We start from the raw sequence: 20,556 nt of genomic DNA on the forward strand, positions 1-20,556 counted from the left end.
TCCCACCACTGACTGAGACAAGAACAAAAATAAATGTGTAACGTTCTGCAACAAATGGCTATTTTTCTGGTGCTTAAGAAATGTGATTGAGTCTGCAATGCACCAGGCATTGAGAGAACATGCATGCAAATGTCAAGCCACCATTTTCCTTCATTTAGTATAGCCAATGCTTTCCTTACTTTCCATACTTTCCTTCACTTAGGTTATTTCCATCTTTGGCAAGTGATCTCAATCTTACTTAAAAGTTCTGGTTCATACTATTCAGATGGTTCATATCTATACTTCAACCATCTGTTAAGTATTTATTATGTAATAAAACAAATTAATCTTGAAATAAACACTAATTTAAAAACTGGAAGCATCTACTATTTACATGACACGTATAATTAAAAAGATTAACAAGATATTATTGACAGTATGAATTAAGAAATAAGAAATATAATGTCACTCACTTCTATTTTAACTGAAACAGTGTTGCGTCCGTACAATTAAGATAAAAAGAAGAGCACACTTCTGTTGATACTTGAACAAAATGTCCTAAATAAGTAACCTATGAAAGCTTGAGTATGATACCAGTTCGTTAAATTGCATAGAACAGTATTATATAATTCAGTACTTATAACAACAATACCTGCATAATAATTATTATATACAAAGACACATTGTAACATTAAGACACGGGTGATTGCAGGTAACTTTTAAGGGCTACATTGGTCTACAAACAGTAGTTATAAACACTCCAGAACATTGATGATACAATGAGAACAGAAAACTACTCAAAAACATAGGCTGATGTGTACAAGGGGGAGTTCTAATCCAATCACGAGACCAGTAGTCCTCACTCCTGGTCCTGGAGAGCAATAGGGAGTGATGGCTTTTTGTTTTTGCATTAATCTCAATTAAGCAACCAATTAAGACCCAAGAAACTAGGAGAGGTGAGTTAACTGTGTAATTAACTGCTTTAATTGATCAATTAAGTGCGGAGTAACAACAAAAGCCAGCACACCTTGCGGAGTGAGGACCACTGCATTAGACTGTTTGGCCCAAAAAACTTAATACTAGCACTACATTAAATAAAATAAAAAAAATTTGTTTTAAGAAAAAAGAAACATTTCATAGGCTGGCGACTAAATCATAAGTATTGCGAGGAAACAGAAGCTACAGTAACTACAATTATGTGACCACACAAAACTGCTCCATAAGAGGCTACACCTAGCAGGCAGTAATAATGCTGATGCATTTCTCAATTTGCTCAATTAAATCAAATACACAAGCATTTTGCTTGAATGATATATTAAATTTAAGGCATTTAGCATATACTCTCATCCAAAGACACTTACACAGCTTTCATTATACATATAGCTGGATATGTACTGAAGCAATATAATGTAGATTAATTAATGTACAGTACCTTGCTCAAGGGCAAAAGTAGCAGTGGAATGAGACATGCAACATCTGAGTTACAAGTCTAGTACCCTGCACCCATTGCACTATACTGTTGCCACTTATACAGTATACACAGTCTATTATAAGCAATATATACTGTAGTCTGTCACCAAAATCAAAGCAAAAATATTATTTACATTATTTGGACAGTCCATCAAGCTAAAAAAAAAAAGGAATGTGAGTCATTCAGTCGTGATAACATTTTGTTTACAGGCAATATACATGTTGTTAAATTATGTTAATATTCTGAAAAACACATGCAAAATTCCAAATCTGTGGCTTATGATATTTTTAAACTCAGCTAAGACTAAATCACTTTTAGATGGATTGATATGCCCCCTTATTCATTAGATTACAGTGATTAGAACACACAAAAAAACAACACAAAAAAAAGAAAAGTAAATGCACACCCAATAGTTCATAAGCACCTCTGGGATGTTCTCTGCTTTCTAGGCCTCTACTCCATCGAACCTCCTGGGACAGAGTATTGGAACAACCAGGGTCCAAATGTATAGCAGGAGGCACACCCAACAGGAGGCCATTTTGATCCAGAACACTGACCAGCTACCCTCCAGAAGTTTCTCAATCTTGGCATTATCGTAACTGTGGAGAAATGCAACAGGACACTCACACACTGAACAGCACACCTACACTTTACAATGAGGAGACACTACAGTTGGGATCAGGTCTAATCGTTCATCTAGATAGTTGAGCTTATCAATGAACACAATACTGTTAATACTGAACAAATACCTAAAAATGCCTTATTTGAAATAGGATGCATGTCATATATAGTGACATTGCTTCTACATCAAGGGAATTATTGTTGGATGCTTAGCATCACCATGTTACTGTAGCCTGACAGATACTAAAATTGGAAGAGTCTATTTATTTGCCAATGATACATGACATTAGCATCAAAAACTGAAGATGCAACATTATTAGGCCCACTGTGGAACACATAAGACATTCAACTGACAGCCAGTGTGCTTAGACTAAGGAGTATGTAGGTAGCATTTTCCATTTTCCATTTCAAACTTACTGGAACCAGTTGGTGACTGTCATCATGACGTATAATGACCCCAGGAAGAAGACAAAGTGAAAGAAGGAGTAGCTATAAATGGTCCCTTCCTTCTCATCGTAAATAACAGCCTGTCCCCCTCTCTTCAACTGCTCCTGCTCTTCATATTCTGATGAAAACAGTTATACAATACTATGAGTTCAGAGCCTGGTACGAAGACCAGTGTCACTCTCTGGCCACCAGAGGGCACAAATATACATGCTCACGAAACCATGCATTATGTTAAACGGAAATATGGATTGCAGACAATGACCAACGGAAATGGAATTTAACATTACCCAGCACTGTGTTACCAGTAGGTTGCCTTTTGTTTTTGTTTGTTTGACTGAGGCAGTTTTTAGATTACTTTCAACATCTATACATAGATCATCACTAAAAGTGAAACCAATTAATAAGGTAGAAATGCATCCTTTCCATTTTAAGCATTGGTGCCTATATAACCATTTATCCCACTGAACAATAAAACAAATAATGATTTCATTGACCAGTTACCCATACACACGCTCATTTTACACAAATGAATTTAAACAAAGCATCATGGACACACTTACCACCATCATCTTGTCCAAAGCAGAAACAGCAACGAGCTCTCTGTAAGGACACAGGTGACATTTCTCATGTGGAAAAGAATAGGCAATGCAGAAATAGGACAGCGCTTTGTTACAATAAGCTAGACAAAAAATAATATAAGAACATATATGAGGATTTGCAGACATATACTGTACATACAGATGGCTGCACCAAGCTAAATGTTTGATGAAGGATATTACTCATTTCACCCAAACAAATCTGGCAAGGGGTGCGCTGCTGATCAAGACTAGACAGGGTCTCTTCAAGTGGGCTTTTATTTATAAGATAAGATAAATACTAGTTTGTGTGAGGAAGCTACTTGTGGACTGCACCAGAGGAAGTCTCTTGGTTTTGCCGCATACCTCATGTTCAGGACACTCACTCCTGAACACTCTCAGAGCCGTAGAGCTGGTTCTAGTGGTGGACATCAAACTGTAAGGGACACATACATGGAGATATGTACACGCTGTTCTTTTCTGTTTTGAAAGGCTACAGTGCAATAATTCTGAGAAGCTCTTATTCAAATGTAGTGTTAGTTGAACACCCCAATGATTAGGACTGTAAAATCTGAATAATATCTGATATATTCAGATAAAATATATTTTCTAAAAACACTAATGAACACCAAGCAGACCAATTTAAACAGATTCCACTAGAGGTAGGAGCTCAGCGGACAGGTTTGGAAAACTCCAGATGCTTAGTTTTGTTTATTGTGCTCAGTAAGGGCTGTCTTCATGCCAAAAGAGTTTGTTGGTATGAAGGCGCCATTTTAATATATATTTTTATATGAACAGGAAGTGATGGAATGAGACTGAGATTAACTACATTAAGTAATATTGTACTGCCAAATTCACATGGATGGATTTTATTTACAGTAATTGTGAGGGAGTGCAAGAATTTCGACAACAAAGGTTTTCAAGAAAAACTAGATAAAAAAATATTTTATCTGTGGTCACACAATTACTGACATACCCTCCTTATCAAAAACTTGCAGGAACCATATTAAATGTAAAAATATATTTTTATCTGAATGTTTGGTGAGCCAGTGTGCACATAAAATAAAACAGCTTGCCTACTGAGTTGGGTTGTGCATCCTCTGTTTGACTGAAATCTTCCGACCATAAGTAAGCATTTTACTTTGCCTCAGAATCCTTTGAGATTATCCAAGCAGCGACAAGCTTATTTCACAGCCTATCCCTGAGCTTATCTTCATTACTGGCATCTTCACTGCAGCAGCAGAGTTTAAAAACGAACCATAACAGACCAAAAGCTCCTACGGCAAGTGGGTCCTGAAATGCATGCAGACATGTCCTACCAGGAGTACAGTACGCAGCCGAACAGAATGACCGTGCCCACGCCCGTCACTATCTTGTTGTCGGACTGGGCGCCGGAGTTGAAAGGGAAGGTGCACACCGTGCGATTTACACCGTCTTCTAACAGTGCTGTAAGATTAACGGGAGGGAGAAAAACAGAGCACAACAAAAGAGCATTTCCATCTGAATGCTGCAACTGCTAATTTACAAGGGCTCCCCTTTCACAGAAATGGCAACTGCAGAGAAATGTGTGAAGTAAACATAAAAAACTTGGAGGGAACTGGGGAGGGTTACATTCTTCTTTGCTACTAAACAGAGTCTCCTCCACCACAACTCCCAAAGAGCTTCCCTACTACACCCGTTGGAATGTGTTCCACTTTAAAGTGTCACATTTTTTCAGTATGTGGTAGTGCTTACACAATATTATGGGCTTGAGATTTACAAAAATAACGACGATAAAAAGTTTATTGTTTACAAAAATTGTTCATGTTCACTTGAATTAATTCATTTATATTATCATTATTTATATTGAAGACCTGAGGAATCAAGGTGAGGCCGCAATGAGAGGAAATCAGACTTGGGGGAATGAACATGGATTTAGACAGCCATGTTTTGAAGAAATTGCAGATCACTGTCTACAGAACAGAGGCCCCACCGTTGCACCGGAGTGCTTTTATATTGGTCCTTTTAAACAGGACCAAAAACAGGAACAGTAATATTAAAAAAAGTCAATCCACTCACTTTCAACAGGCTTGCTTGAGAGAGCAGAGAAGGTGAGGTACATGACGTACACACTGATGACACCAGACTGCAGTAGACCAGAGGTAGGCTTCACTAAACAAAGGAATACAGTGTGGGAGTAATATAATATGCAGCAGTAATATAATCAGCAAATGTCAGGATTTGAACATTGTTTTACAATGGGCATACAACTCATACTTTTCTGAAGTGCCAATTACCAATGTATCCAGTGCTTCTCATACAGAGCTCACATTCTGCACCTACATGGCAGCAGAGCTACACAGACGGTATGTGACAGAGCAGAGAAGGCTTACGTCTCTGGATGCAGGGCGAGATGGCCAGCAGGGATGTGAACAGGCAGAGGCCTCCGTTGACTCCCAGGAAGATCTTGTTGAGGTAGCAGGCCTTTGGGTGGGTGTAGAAAAGTGCCATGAAGGCCAGTGCTCCCACAGCCACAGTGAGCAGCAGCAGGGTGACCAGGGCCAGGGCCGCATACCACAGCCGGTTATACTCCACACCCGCAGTCCTGCAGGCACACAGAGGGGTGTATTACCTCAACTCTGACATGTACGGCCACAGTATAGAGGCTGTTAAAGCTATAAAATGTGGGAAAATGCATCAAATGCAGAGGGGAAAATAAATAAATGCATATGAAAATGAACTTGCTGATGAATTCTAGAATTCAACAACACAATGAATAGCCAATGAGGTGCACTTCACTCCACAATACACTTCATCAGATCAGTTATCTCATCGAGCCAATAACAGCCTGCCTCTGTGTCATGGTTTATCTCATTGCGTGTGTTGGCATGGACATGGTCATGCTTCGATTTGATGCCTGCTCATTAGCAGTTGTGACATACAGGCCTAGATTAAACCATGTGCGCAAACAAATGCTTTCGACATCCAATGGTGCACTTTCAGCTACATGCCAAGCCATTCTCATTTGACGTAACTATAAAAGGTTTTGCCCATAAAGACTCAGCGCTCATCTCAGTGCTGTGAAGACAGAAAGCTCCAGAAGACATCAGGCATTTGTCTCACTTCCCCCTGAGGCTGAATTAACAAGTGTTGCTTGTACACAAAGGAACTCTTCATCTCTGCTGCAGACCAAATCAATTGAATCAAACTTTCCTCAGGCTATGGTCACATGACTGTTGGGAGTGTCTCTGATTACCAGACAGAGGTGCTCTGGGGGAGGGGCTGAGTGGTGACCTGTCGGACTGTGACAGGTCCTTGGTGCTGCCTGTCATATGGTACGTTTAGTCTCTGACTAAGACTCAGTTTTCCTGAAGAGATATACTAGCTAGTTACAGTTGTAGAGCACCAGCATGCTTTGGAAATGGCTTTCAGGGCAGATGCTTTTTTTCTCAGCTTATCTGCGGCCTAGTAGCCAGAATTTGTCTTATCGGATATTTCTGCGAGCATGAATCATGAAAGCATGGAACTGGCCCCATGAGCCCTGAGCACGTGCCCAGCTCCGGTTCTTACAGTCATGCAGCTGCCCAGCTTGCCTTTTTGGCACAACTTGTCATTCTCTCCCCTACAAGAATCAATGATAATGTTATTCCGGAATTTGCCCTTGGCTTTTGTAGCATGCTGTAGAAACGTGCTTATCAATGCTTTGCTTTCGCATCACAGTGTGTGCCGCCAATGCGCCAATGATTTCCACAGTCTGGCCTTTGGCTGTGTTATTGCAATCTCAGCACAAATACAGTTCCCAACTCCTGCTTAATGCACAGGGCCATTTAAGCTTTGGCAACACTAAAGGTTCTGTCTGCCCGACATGTTAAAATGTACATTTTTAGAACCAGAGTAAGGTACTTTACTTTAACTGCATTAATGCAAATCCAGCTGCTCCACCAGACTGGAGAATGTGCCAGGAAAAATGGGAAAGTACCCACAGCAACATCCAAATCTAAGGAAATGAGCTCATAATGTAACAGGAAATAGAAGTTAAAGTAGATTTTCTCCTAACCTAAAAGATACAAGCTAATTTGTACAACAAGACTGTAAGACACATCATTTGACACCAAGTAGCAAATGTATAAAAATCTACCATTATGCCATTTGTGCCACACAGAACATCTGACATGTTTTGTTTGCAATACACGAGGGCGATAATGCACGCATAACTCAACCCACATGTTGAAAAATGCAGTGAATGTTTACTTCATGTTATTACTATTTACTAGCCGGCCAACGGTTACATAACCATTTCTGCCAGGACAAAGGGCGACATGATAAACTTGTACTCTTAGGGTTGCCAGAGGACCCTGAGATCTCCCCCACCCCCCATTCCCTGGTCCACGATCGGTTCCAACAGCACCACACTCTCAGAAATAAAAGTACAAAAAGTGCCTAAAAAGGTACAAACGCTTGTCATCTACGTGCATGTGTGCATGGTGTCTGTTTTTTTTTACAAACTCTAAATCTGGCAACCTTATTTACTCTGCAGAAAGGAAATTGGCCATACAAGGAAAAACACTGGAAATGGTGATTAAAACCTGTAATCTAAAATCATCTGGCATTTGTTTCCATCAAAGTGACTTTCAAAAGTGTATTTCAAATGGTACGCAAACAGCATAAGAGATACTGACAGGCGAAGCTAAAATCATAAGCTTCACTGCGAAGGTAAACGGTTACCTTTTTAAACAGAAACACGGAGTTACAGTGGTGGGTTTCAGAAGTTTCCGGAAAACAGCCATGACAGTTAACAGTGTCCACAAATTCACAAATTCACCATCAGCACTTCTGAAATCTTTAGCCTCTTAATTTGAGTGGACCTTACCAGTTTTGGTTCCATCTGTGTGCAAAATCAACTAAAAGCATGAGCTGGATAATGAGGAAAAAAAAACCTCCAGCTGCTCCCACATAACGCCACACTGAAACAAAAAATGAGAGAATTATGATAAAGGCACATTCAGAAATTACTAAAATATACAACCTACACCATCATTTACAGCACAATAAGGCACAGTCCACAACAATTCCTACACACACCACATAATAGCTGTTCCAAACAAGCCTTACTGAAATGATAGCTGACACAAATTAGATTAGGTCTGAGAATAAAATTATATGATGACTAAAACACAATTACTTACAGCAGGCCAAATAATTATGAGTAAGAGTATGTGTATTCCTATACACATGCAAGGACAGCAAATGAGCACAATTACCGGCTTTAGAAGTACTGTAAATGAGAAAAACCCTCAATCATCATAAGATTCTGGATTAAAAACATCATGCGACTAATTAATATCAGAATAACTGTCATATCTCTGAAAGCCAGTGAGCATTTCAGAGAACACATTTGTCTGAATCTGTCATGCATGCTGTCTCACTATGATGACTGATATGCAGAAAGCTGTTTTGTTGCATCTTTTTGGTGGAATGAGGCCATATGCTGCTCTCATGCTTGCGAGAGAGGTGACACAGAAAAAGAGCAGTGCTTTTTTGACACAGTTGTTCCTGGTGAGGCACTCAAGCTCATAAAATCAGAAACACTTCATAAAAGTCTATATATTAAAATACACACATAAATACACATTGGTTAATTCCTTTGAGAGAAAATCCTGTCTGGAATCCATTTGCTTCACTAAATGTTTATATAATCCTGGAGCAGGGTAAAATATATTGGTTTAAATGTCAACCTTAAGAAGTCAAGAACAATTCGTCATGATTCTTCAGATAATTTATTATTACATTACCTGAATTAACTCTTGTATTATCCAGGGGAATCTTCACATGGTTATGTGAAATAAGTAATATTGTACAAGTTATATTATACAATCTCTCAATCTTTACACCCAGCTAGTGAGCCCATTTTCATGCTAGAGCTTTTCTATTTCAGAACGTAAAGCAATTTAATTACTCAGTCATTGCGTCAAACATTTTTGATTGCGAGCCAAAGGCAATTCATTTAGACAAATAACAGCTGACTTATATAATTCAACCATGAATAGCCCATTTACAATTAGCACTCATAAATAGGACAGTCTGCATCTTTCTTTTGGTCCCTCTCAAAAGCTTTTGGATTACACATTTCAAATACCATACAGAAACACACCATGCCCTACAGGAGAGAGTAGTATGACATCCCATTTTTTTGTCTTTCATTGTTCAGATAAACCTTTGAAAGGTCAAACTGTTAAACACAGCAGGGACAAACCCTCACTACAAGAAGGAAATTGGAGGCAGTGATGGGGTTATAGTAGTTATGCTGTTCTAGCCAAATTCAACTTATCAAAAGGCAGGAGAAAATTACTATAATTGCGATTTTAAGAAGACATGGGAAGACATGTAGTACACACAAAAACCTGGAAGCCCTTTATGCAGAATGTCAGAGTGAAGCCCTTAATGGAGGACAGTGAAGGTAGGCCTACTTAAAAGCAATTATTAAAGGAGACTACACCTTTAAGGAAGGTGTCCTGATCAGGAAGAAAGAATCCTCCAGAACAGCATCCAATCAAAGCCAGGAATTTGAAGAACCAGAAGCTGTATAAAAGACACAAATATATACAGTACATAGAGCAATAATATACTCAGCACATTATAATACCATGAATGCACAAAATGAACAAATATGTGTGAATATTATAAGGAACAGAAACATAATATTCACGGTGAGCATAAAGACAGTGTTCTGGAGATCTCGACATGTTTGCAATTCCCATCAAATGAGCAGCTCATTTCAGTTGGGAACAGTTTTATTAATCAGGAACAGAGACGCTAAATAAAATACACTAAAGTACGATTCCCTTTTGACATATTCGGAATGAATTCATGGTAGAAGTAGAGTATTTGATGAAACAATCAGTACCGACATGCAGGATTTGAAAAAATATACATCTGGAACAAATCCATTGTGCATGCTCAGTGGGGTGCCTGGGGGAATTACGTGGTCAGATATCTGGGCTCAATTTTAAAAAGAACACTGAGTCAATGGTTGCCAAGGAATTGCGAGTGTTTTTTGTTGCCGGGGTCACATACCCGTTATGGACAGCTGCCCGGCAGCCAGTGCTGGTGCGCAGCCTTAAAGTGAGGACTGCGAAGACGAAGAAGAAACAGGCCGCACCCAAACAGACTTTGTACACTGCAGAGTACCCAACCAACTTCTCACAGTTCTCACCGGCATTCAGCTTATCACACATTTCTGTGTAGAATGGAATCTGACAGGTAGAAGAACAAAGGAAAGTGTGTCAAATTAAAGGCAGCTGCTTTCCGAACTGTGCTGATCATTTTGTCATTTCCATACATGAGACGTTTTGCTCTGACAAGGATAATATATTTCCAACATCAGCAAAGTATTAAACTTCATCTTAAAAACAGTGCGCATGTGTATTCCATAGCATTTTTATGCTTTCTTTAAATGTACATTGCAACAAAATGATCCCATGTTAATTTCCTTGAAGCTGCAGTACATGAAGCTGGACGGGAAAGACTAAAAATCATTGGGAATCAGAAGCCCATTTTAACTACCAATGTCTAACTTCCGTTCTTTTGTATCATCACAGTTTCACACACAGACCTCAACAATGCTCAGTCATGTCTACAAAATTCTCATCCTAACAAAATTCATCATCAGTCATCTAACATATCTAACAATTCAAATGTAGAACATATACTGTACGCATTCATTTGTTGATTATTAAATAATATTCTGTCTGAGACTGAGAGGTTTGGGTCTGTACTGTAGCTGTACAAACAGAAAGGGCTCTGTTAACGCAGCCAGTTGGTTCAATGAACTTTGCATAAGTGGGAGAAAACATGGGTATTTTGTCATCACATTTTCTTATTTTCATAAAATGAATCAGAGAGGAAGTGGGGCAGTAAACAATGTCCACTAGTCTTTCCAGATGTTGTCAGAAAAGTTTCTCAGATTTTCCAAAATCACTGCTAAGAGGGAAGCTAATAAATCATTAAGCCACCCACTCTTGTTTGGAAGAGAGAACGATTTAAAGGGAGAGAAACAAGAGGCAACCCTGAATACAAATTCATAAACAAGGACCTCACAAATATTCAACTACAGACAATACACCATTTTTGTTTCCCCATACTGCTCCCTTATCAAACTTTTTTTGTACAATATGGAAAAAATGTGCTACATAGCTCCTCCAATACGCTTGCCTGTTTCTCACACCACAACCCACATGGGATACAACAGAAGAACTACTGTAGTAACAATCAGAGGAGAAGCACATTCCTCATAGATTACAGCAGGTAACACAGAACCCTAATGATTAGATGTGGGTCATTATGTAACTGAATTGACTTGAGGATCCTCCAGGTAATGACACAGTCCAGACGGGGCCGGGACGCCAAGGCTACGAGGCTCAGCTTGTGTTTATGGCGGGAGCCTCCTGGGTCACCAAATGGGAGAGGAAAAACAACTACAGTATGATGAGTCAGGAGCTCAGCTCCCAGAGTCTATAGTTAAGTTAGATTCTTTCTTTACTGTCCTCTCTGCCATCTGTGACAATCATGGATTTGGAAGGAGCGTGCCATTTTCATTAAGGCAAATATATTTTGTGCAACGTGGATTCAGAAAAAAAGGAAACCGTGAAAAATGAGCAATGCTTCTCTGAACAAAGGCTGCTAGACTATACAAAACAAATGCATCATTTATGGGATTTTTTTTTTCCTTTTGAATTACAGCTGTAATTCTATTGATCTTTCTATTTATGGGAAGCGCTGCTGCTGTTATTGGCCAACACAAATCAAATCATCACGCTGAGAGCGCCCAGCCACTGGTAGAGGAGTATGTCAGTCTTTACACGCCGCCTTATGTCCGCGGCATGACATCACTCACGTGATCGCGCATGGCCCTCTCCACCGTGGGTGACATCATGATGACGCAGACGGCGGTGGTCAGCAGGAAGAAGAGGGCGTACATGAAGCGCGTGCTGGTGGACTGCTTGATCTTGGGGCAGAAGTCGCAGCACAGGGAGCAGCCGGCCGTTCCGCAGCAGCAGGCCAGCTGGAAGCACAGCACAGACGGGCTCACGCACCGCACCACAGCACGTGGGCCCCTGGAGGACCGCTGACACTCCCTGCTGTCTGGGGCCCGGGTCAGTGATAATTACACCAATTACCAGCACAGACAAAAGCACCATGCGGTCATGTTCACGTTTTTTCACCACCGTGAGTCAGCAGCCCAGAGACCCATCTATTTGCAGCATATTTGCTGCCTTACACCATTAGCAGCACTCTGAAAACACTGCGGCAATTAGTCACAACCATTATGTAGCACATGACCTTCAGTGACACAAAGAGATTAGACCCAAACTCATTACTTATCACCACATAGCCATCTGTGCCATTTATCATCTACACAGAGCTGTTTCCAGATGAACAAAGTAACCAATATTGCAATAAGGGGGCGCAACTGTGCATATCTGCAGATTAATATAATCATAAATTACCTACTGCATCATCCTCACCACTTTGGATTTTAATAACAAATGAGGATAGGAAAATGTAGTGTGTGGGAAAATTGCTAATCTGTTGAACAGAGGGAGGCTGGTGCAGTGGTGGAATGGGTAGAAATGCATGTCCTCTTTAAACATCTGACAGGATCACAGCAGGATGACCCTTAGTTGGTTACCGCCTCTGTGGTCAGGCAGAACCCCACCCCCATCCAGTACCCACAATGGGGCCTCTCTGCCTCTGTCTGCCTGCCTTTGTGTCCTGCAGCTGGGCCTAGAAGCTCTGCCGTCCCTGTGCTTGGCACAAAGACACATCCAACTCACAAACAATGAGCTGGCTATTGTCCCAGCACACCCTGACCCAGAGGTTCTGGTGTTCATGTGCATGACTGTGGCTCACTGGCCTTTCCCTGTGCAATCTCCACAGAAGCTTCAGGGGCATGGAGTGGCCGTCCTCTAGAATTAATTTAAAGGTGTAGGACTGGATGAGAATTCATTTCAAGGTACAGGACTGGATGAGAATTCATTTAAAGGTGTAGGACTGGATGAGAATTCATTTCAAGGTACAGGACTGGATGAGAATTAATTTAAAGGTGTAGGACTGGATGAGAGTATGTTCATACTGTAAGCCTTCTTCTGAATAGTTGAAGGAAAAACTGTTTTTAAGATGATGACCCAAGGCGGATTTCATTTCATTATGTTATCAAGTTTCACATCAATCTGCACAGCTTTGTGTAAATTCAATGCAATACAAGAATAGTAAAAAAAATAGTTTCCCTACTGGTGCATACCAGAATGGAATACCAGGAAGCCATATATTGACAATTAAATACATAAAAAAGATTTAGCTCTCTTCTCCATCCCAATATGTATGTAAAATAACAGAACCTGCACTTAGCAGCCATTTATCTAGTACAATTATCCAAATGGCCATTATTGTTTAGATGTGGTTCATGTCATACGTATGTGGATACCTCTTATCAAAAGATTAGTCTTTTCAGAGATTTGATGCTAGAGATCTTGGGAAGGAGAGTAATAAATAAGATTTGTATTGTAAGAACAATGATATGAATTGTCTTGGCATGACAATGGCATGACAATTTAAACATCTAGCCTATTTTTGGTCCCTTCAGAGATTCTCTATTAAGCCAAATATTTGAACAAAACATGAACAAGGAGTACAGCTGATCTTGGATTCACTTGAGAAGATAAAGCATAATAATCAGCCCATGGAATTTACATTATGACCTTGTTGCGGTACCTTTTTGGGTCCCACAACATTTCTATTATTTTAGGTAGCAGCATGTAAGGCAAATCATGAGCAGTCAAACCATTAGAAAACAGGTGTCCTAGCTGTTTATTAAAGTGTTTAGCAGTGAACCTGATGCAGGCATCCACTCATCTTTCACAGGAGATTTCACACTCCGTACACTATGAAGCTTCATTTTGTCTAACCCGTTATTCTATTGACACTCTCTCTGGGAGGTAGTACAGCTCAAGCAAAGCAATGTAATTCATCAGTGTTTCAGTTTTACACAGAGCGGTGGGTACTGTGCAAACAGAGTGGCAGGCAGTGCCAAACATTCCGGTTCCCCCAATGAAAGCCCAAGTCAACACCTCCCTCCTTCTCTCAAATCCCCCACAATGACGGTGACTTAAGTGTCTACAGGTCTGCTGTTGGCGATGATCGGAAAAAGAATGGTAGCACTTAGTACAGCAGACTTCTACACTATGCCAGCTGATGCTCGAGTACATTACATTACATTACAGGCATTTTGGCAGACGCTCTTATCCAGAGCGACATACAGTTGATTAGACTAAGCAGGAGACAATCCTCCCCTGGAGCAGTGCAGGGTTAAGGGCCTTGCTCAAGGGCCCACGGCTGTGCAGAAGTTATTGTGGCTACACCGGGATTAGAACCACCGCCCTTGTGTGTCCCAGTCATTTACCTTAACCACTACGCTACAGGCCGCCCAGTAGCCATGAGAAGTGACACTTCAGTCTCCCTCCCATAATAGTGCGGCTCCCATCCTGAAACAGAATGTCCATAAACAACGATGCCTGATTGTCATCCTTCAATAAAATATTATGCATGATGGTAGTATAATGCAACTTGGCCTAAATGCCTTGAACAAACCTACAAGGTACTGCTTCTTTTTCATCTCCACAGTCCACCAGCTAAGCTGCAGTCACTGAAATTGAACACTCTTCATTTGCCACAGGCAGCTTACCTACAGGAGCCATAACTGACTATTATGAGACCAGAAAAAAATCCTTGGGTAATGGACAGGGCCACATCACAGTCGATATCTGATAGCAGATTATCATAACTACCCTGGATCCCCAGTATCTTTTCAGGATTACTAAATCAGCAGGTACCATGTGCGAACATTTTTTAAAAATGTTCTCCCAATCCAGTTTTACTCAACTTATTTTTTTCACAAATACCACCACAACACTCCTTCTGTCAGATATACATGATGCACTGGAAAAACAAAGAAAAATAAAGCATTTTGTGTCGTGAAGTAAAATGAGGGTGTAGTAAAATGAGTCAATCAATGAGGGATTAGAACATTTGAAAGGCTGCACACATATAACTTGACAGTATTGCGTAATAATTTCATTACACATTTTTATATGGAAAATTATAGTGAGTAATTGACGTTTCAAGTTCAGTGTTGTTAAAACCAGAAAATATACTGTGGCAGGACCTTGCATATGGTTAATGGAATACTGCAATCAGAAAAAAACAACAGCTTTAAATAATTTCACCAACCTCCATCCACTCATCATCTGAACCTGCTTATCCATTATATTAACCCCTTCATCCTGAACAGGGTCGCAGGGGGCTGGAGCCTATCCCAGCATACATTTGGCGAAAGGCAGGAATACACCCTGGACAGGTCGCCACTCCATCGCAGGGCACACACACCATTCACTCACACACTCATACCCACAGGCAATTTAGACTCTCCAATCAGCCTAATCTGCATGTCTTTGGACTGTGGGAGGAAACTGGAGTACCCAGAGGAAACCCACACGAACACGGGGAGAACATGCAAACTCCACACAGAGAGGCCCCAGCTGACCGGGATTTGAACCCAGGACCTCGTGGCTGTGAGGCGGCAGTGCTGCACCATCCATGCCGCCCTATTTCACCAATCTGCAAAGTTAATTTAAATTTTATTTATAATGTATTATTTTCTTCACATTTCAACCAAGCTGCCTCGTAATCATTTTTTCACTGGGACACGATACCACTCACCATCACTGCAAATATATACACAGGAAACTTTTGGTGCCTGCATTCATCTGAAGAACCAAGGGAAGAACATGTCAAGCTATATTGTTTAATCTTAAAAGTATGGAGAGCAGAATTGAAATATTGAAAAGACTTCTACAAACTGTCAAACTATCATTATGATCACTGGGGAGGTGTTCAGTAGACCAGGCTGCATCTCACAAAGAGAATGATGATTCTCTTGGTTTCTGGCAAATACATTAACTCATACAGATAGGATCTCAAAGAAGAAATCTTACGAGAAATGCTTCATATATCAACAGCATACACTCTTTGGGAGGCAACACTTAGCCCTCAAAATGATGGAAGTGTGACAGTTTAATTTCATCCCCTTGGACTATTATTCATTTTACAACTCATATTGTGAAAAGAGGGTCTCCACTGGGGAAATAGTATTAAAAATGATCTATAAGAGACAGTGATACATTTCACAAAACAGTAAAATGTGTTTAGATTCTGCTCTGCTCCAAAGATGCACTGGGATTTGCTCTCCTGCAAATCTTGCAGGTATGAGTATTCATTCAACATTCACTACATTCAGCCAAGTCTTTTCACAATACGTTGGTTATAATATTGGCAAGCACTCATCCCGACCAACTAAAGCAATTCTCCTGCATGAGCAGAAGACATCTGGATACAATAACTCGACCTGATGTCATGGAAAAGCAGCATTAACCCTGGGAATGCACAGCCTCATATTAATTTCCATTGTTCGGTTGGCCTTGCGTAATGTGTTCACATTGAAGGGGCAACACTTTATTTAGCGGAATAATGAGCTTCTTTTCTTTTTTTTTGGCTGCATGGCAATTCACTTCTTCGAGAGATTCTTGTGTTTTAGCACTCCAGAACCTAGCCACTAGTGACACACAAGTCCTGTCTGTATCTTCGTCTTTTTGTAGCGATGTTCACTTGCTATTAACACATGGAGCTAACAATAGAAAATACTTTAATTTAGCATACTCAGGAACAATATTCAATTAATGATACCTTTTAACTTTCAAACCAACTAACTCAGCAGCAGGTATGTCTTTAAAGAAATCGTAACTAGCTTATCTTTTATTTTCCAACTATAGTCAACTATTTCAGGAATCAGCGTAGCCTATGTTACATTTATTTAAATTATGCTATCTGCGTGATATGGTCGTACAGTTAAAGGCTACCGTAATATTACACTAAATAATAGCAAACATGCGTAGCCATGAATACTAAAATAGGCCAGTATATTCAGACCCATTTCCACACTCTGGTTTTACACCACGAAGATTTGCTCATGTTATGAGCGGTGAGTTGTCACCGCTGGCTTTAGATACGCGTACGCAAAAAGTGGGTTGGGCCATTAGCCTAATGGCTGGCTAGCTAGTTTACTGACCCGCTCATGTACGGGGGCTCTCGTGAAATCGTTCACAAAGAAAATGCCTGAATTTTACTTGCCACAAACAGGTCATTGTGTTTATGAAACATGACTTGTGTATCTGCAAACGCTGTCTTTCCCAGTCAATTGGTAGTATCGGATCCAGGCAATCGATAGCCTCAGTTACTAACAAAAACAAAGATCTGATAAACTAAGATGAAAAAACAACAACTTGTTTTCAACTTGATATAGGCTACAGTTATGTACGATAGATACTCTTATAACTGTTCTGGAGGTGGGAACCAAAGTGCCTTACCAGTAGACAACACACTGAAAGCAATACATTTACATCGAAACATAGGTTAGCATGCATGCCAACTATATTTGGTACCGTTCAAAACGGTAACGTAAGAACCAGTGACAGCAGCTAATGAATAGCATTATATTGTATTTTCACCGCAAAATAATGCAAGAAATTCGAAGACATTATCAGGGCAGCGTATGATAGTTAAATCACAAGCGAATAAACACTTTCGCTGCTTACCTGAGAAACACAGCACGGGGTACACATGTCGAACCTTGTAAATCGGTCACTAGAATTTCCAAGTCAACTCTTTCCGCTCTAGGAAGCACAATATTCCTCGCCTTCCTCATTAAATCCAGTTTAGGCTACACACCCAGATGTATTGTGTGCGTATTCGCCATAAAATATATTGTGGTCGCCTGTCTTTGGAAGACGTGATGGCGCACGCAGCGTTCAGGCTTCTCCAGAGCTAGCCTTTGTGAAGGCTGGATATTCCTAGTCTGTACAGGGTTGAAATATGCGGGGCGCTATGCAGTTGTTTGAGATCAGTGATTTCTAAATTTCTGACTTTTTAAAATCACGACAAAAATTCATATGAAAGTAATCCGACGATAACCAGGTTTTACCTTTTCCAGTCTGACAGCTTAAATCTACCAATTTTTCCTGGAATTCTGTCAATTGGTATATGCTACACAGTTGCTACATAGCTGACAGTTGTGCACTTTATTTCTTTAGGGGAATGGATAACTTTTTGACTGACACAATTATACAAGTTAAAATCCAGATAACTATAGGCCGACATACAGTGCTGGGAAAAAAATAAAATAATAATTTGCCCCTTCCTGATTTCCTCTGTTATTGCAGATCACTCACTCTGGATGGTTTCAGATCTTTAGACAACATGTTATATTAGACAAAGAGAACCAGAGTAAACGCAAAACACAGTTTTATTTAATTTAATGATAAAAAGCCAAATCACCCCTGGGTGAGATTTCCCCCATAAACTTAAAGTAACTGTAAAGGTACGTTTGTGAATTTACAAGGAATGGTGTTATTATGGTAGGCTATGTATTGAGCATCAGCAAAATTTGAGAAATCAAATGCATTGCGATATGAATGTATACCTGTCTAAACAATTCCATCTATTCCTAAGTGGGCATTCAATGGGTGGAGTTTAATTTATTACCAGACTCTGACATGATGGCCAATAAATGTTTTAGTCTCATTGCATATCTCCTCCCATAGTTTCGTGAGTTTTGTATATAGATATTTTTTATAGGCCGATTTGTAGCATGAGCTAATTGGCGTCATGGTGGATAACACAGTGACCTCACAACAATGTCCGGGGTTCGAATCCTGACTGGGGGGCCTTTCTTTGTGGAGCTTGCATTTTGCTATTATTTTGCTTAATCCCTCAACTGACCTAATCCCTCTCCCAGTTCCCCTCCTTCTCCAACACCATGTACTTGTAGGTGGCAGAATCTGGGAGCTATTGAGGAGCGAGGTGGGCTGGCGAGGCAGTGCAGACCACGCCTGACACATCCTGGCATACAGAAGGCTGATTGGTTTGGCAGGTTAGGCTGATTAGAGAGTCTAAATGTCCTGTGTGTATGAGTGTGTGAGTGAATGGTGCGTGTGCCCTGCGATGGACTGGCGAGCTGTCCAGGGTGTATTCCTGCCTTTCGCCCAATGTATGCTGGGATAGGCTCCAGCAACCCTGTTCAGGATAAGCAGGTTAAGATAATGGATAGATGAATTGACGGGTACATGGGTGATGGTGTGGGAGGGACCACTGATTGTAAAGGTAATTTAAGGAAATTTAGGGAATTTATACTGTTGACAATATTTTTCAAAAATGTTAAGTATGTCTTTGGTTTTTTTATGTATTAGACCTATTTGAGAAGTCACTAAAAATATTTTGCACAGAACATATACTTTTTTAGGAAGAAAACAATGGGTTTCATGAAATGTCAACAAACATGAAATTGGTTTAAGAAAACATGAACACATTTATTTGTATTTATTTTTCCCAAATGCATTTAAACCAAAAAAAATATGAAATAAGGAAACATTACTGCAAAAAACATACAAATACACATCCCCAAAGAATGTAATGCCCTCATTGCGCCACTGTGTGACAGAAACAGTAGCCTGTGCCACTCATATGTTGTTTCTGCTCTACCTACACACAATCAAGAGCTTCTGTGAAACAGCGGAAGCAGTTTTGTGTGGTTTTAATAAACCAGGAAACAGGAAATTACTTAAGGTGCAAAATCTTAATGTCCTACATAACCAACCCCCCCGCCTCCTTTTCCCCTGTATCTGCGGGCCTGAGCACCACTCTGGAACCCTGATATACTGTATTTTATTTCCTTCATCTAAGACAGCTAATTAAATAGACCTACGTATTAGGAATAACTTAATCATTTGCCTGAAATAAGGTTAGTCAAAACTTTCCCAATCTCACTGAAAACAAATGAACACTGAAAAAGAGCAGTCATTTTACTTATACCGAAAGAAAACTAAAGTGTGCCCTCTAGTGATAAATTCAGGGCACACCAGGAATAGAATTTTCCATGTTATTGATGGGGCAGCACACATTAATATTAAATATTATTATCTGGAGGATAATCATGTAATAGGCATACACAGATGCATAACTTTACTATACATGGCACTTTGGAGTTACGTGAGGTTTTTTGGGCTTTTGAAAATCAAATGCCCTTTACCTGCCATTTTAAAACTGGAAGGTTATCACAAAGGTCTGCAAATATCTAAAATATCCTTCATCCCTAACAAAAACTATGTTATTATAAAAAACATAAATCATATCCTAATCATATCAAAAAGCCCCAGATAGTGAACTATTTATAGAAACCTCTTTAAGGAGATGGTCAAGGAGATGGTTACATGCATACAACACAATACAAATCAGTTTTTCATATCCTCAGTTAATATTTCCATGTACTATATTAAATCATTATGGCATTTAGTCATGATGTCACATTTAAGACCACTC

At 40.0% G+C, this 20,556-nt stretch overlaps 1 protein-coding gene across 2 annotated transcripts in view; it reads right to left on the reverse strand.

Annotated features, from left to right (window-relative positions):
- LOC133141733 (serine incorporator 5-like) overlaps nt 1-18,006 on the reverse strand; it is a 19,915-nt gene extending 1,909 nt beyond the window's left edge. The window contains exons 1-12 of one of the 2 annotated variants that reach the window (XM_061262411.1): nt 17,778-18,006; nt 11,966-12,133; nt 10,147-10,325; nt 9,569-9,651; nt 7,943-8,036; nt 5,466-5,677; nt 5,152-5,244; nt 4,413-4,539; nt 3,460-3,529; nt 3,079-3,118; nt 2,489-2,636; nt 1,875-2,049 (exon numbers count right to left, since the gene is read on the reverse strand). In XM_061262411.1, the coding sequence (XP_061118395.1) occupies nt 1,896-2,049; nt 2,489-2,636; nt 3,079-3,118; nt 3,460-3,529; nt 4,413-4,539; nt 5,152-5,244; nt 5,466-5,677; nt 7,943-8,036; nt 9,569-9,651; nt 10,147-10,325; nt 11,966-12,133; nt 17,778-17,804 (1,395 nt within the window). In that variant the 5' untranslated portion in view covers nt 17,805-18,006 and the 3' untranslated portion in view covers nt 1,875-1,895. Of the gene's footprint in view, nt 1-1,856; nt 2,050-2,488; nt 2,637-3,078; nt 3,119-3,459; nt 3,530-4,412; nt 4,540-5,151; nt 5,245-5,465; nt 5,678-7,942; nt 8,037-9,568; nt 9,652-10,146; nt 10,326-11,965; nt 12,134-17,777 lie in introns of both variants that reach the window. The other variant, XM_061262412.1, reaches the window with a different exon arrangement.
- Between the last annotated feature and the right edge of the window lie 2,550 nt (nt 18,007-20,556).

This window comes from Conger conger, chromosome 12 (assembly GCF_963514075.1).
Source record: "Conger conger chromosome 12, fConCon1.1, whole genome shotgun sequence".
Classification (NCBI taxonomy): domain Eukaryota; kingdom Metazoa; phylum Chordata; class Actinopteri; order Anguilliformes; family Congridae; genus Conger; species Conger conger.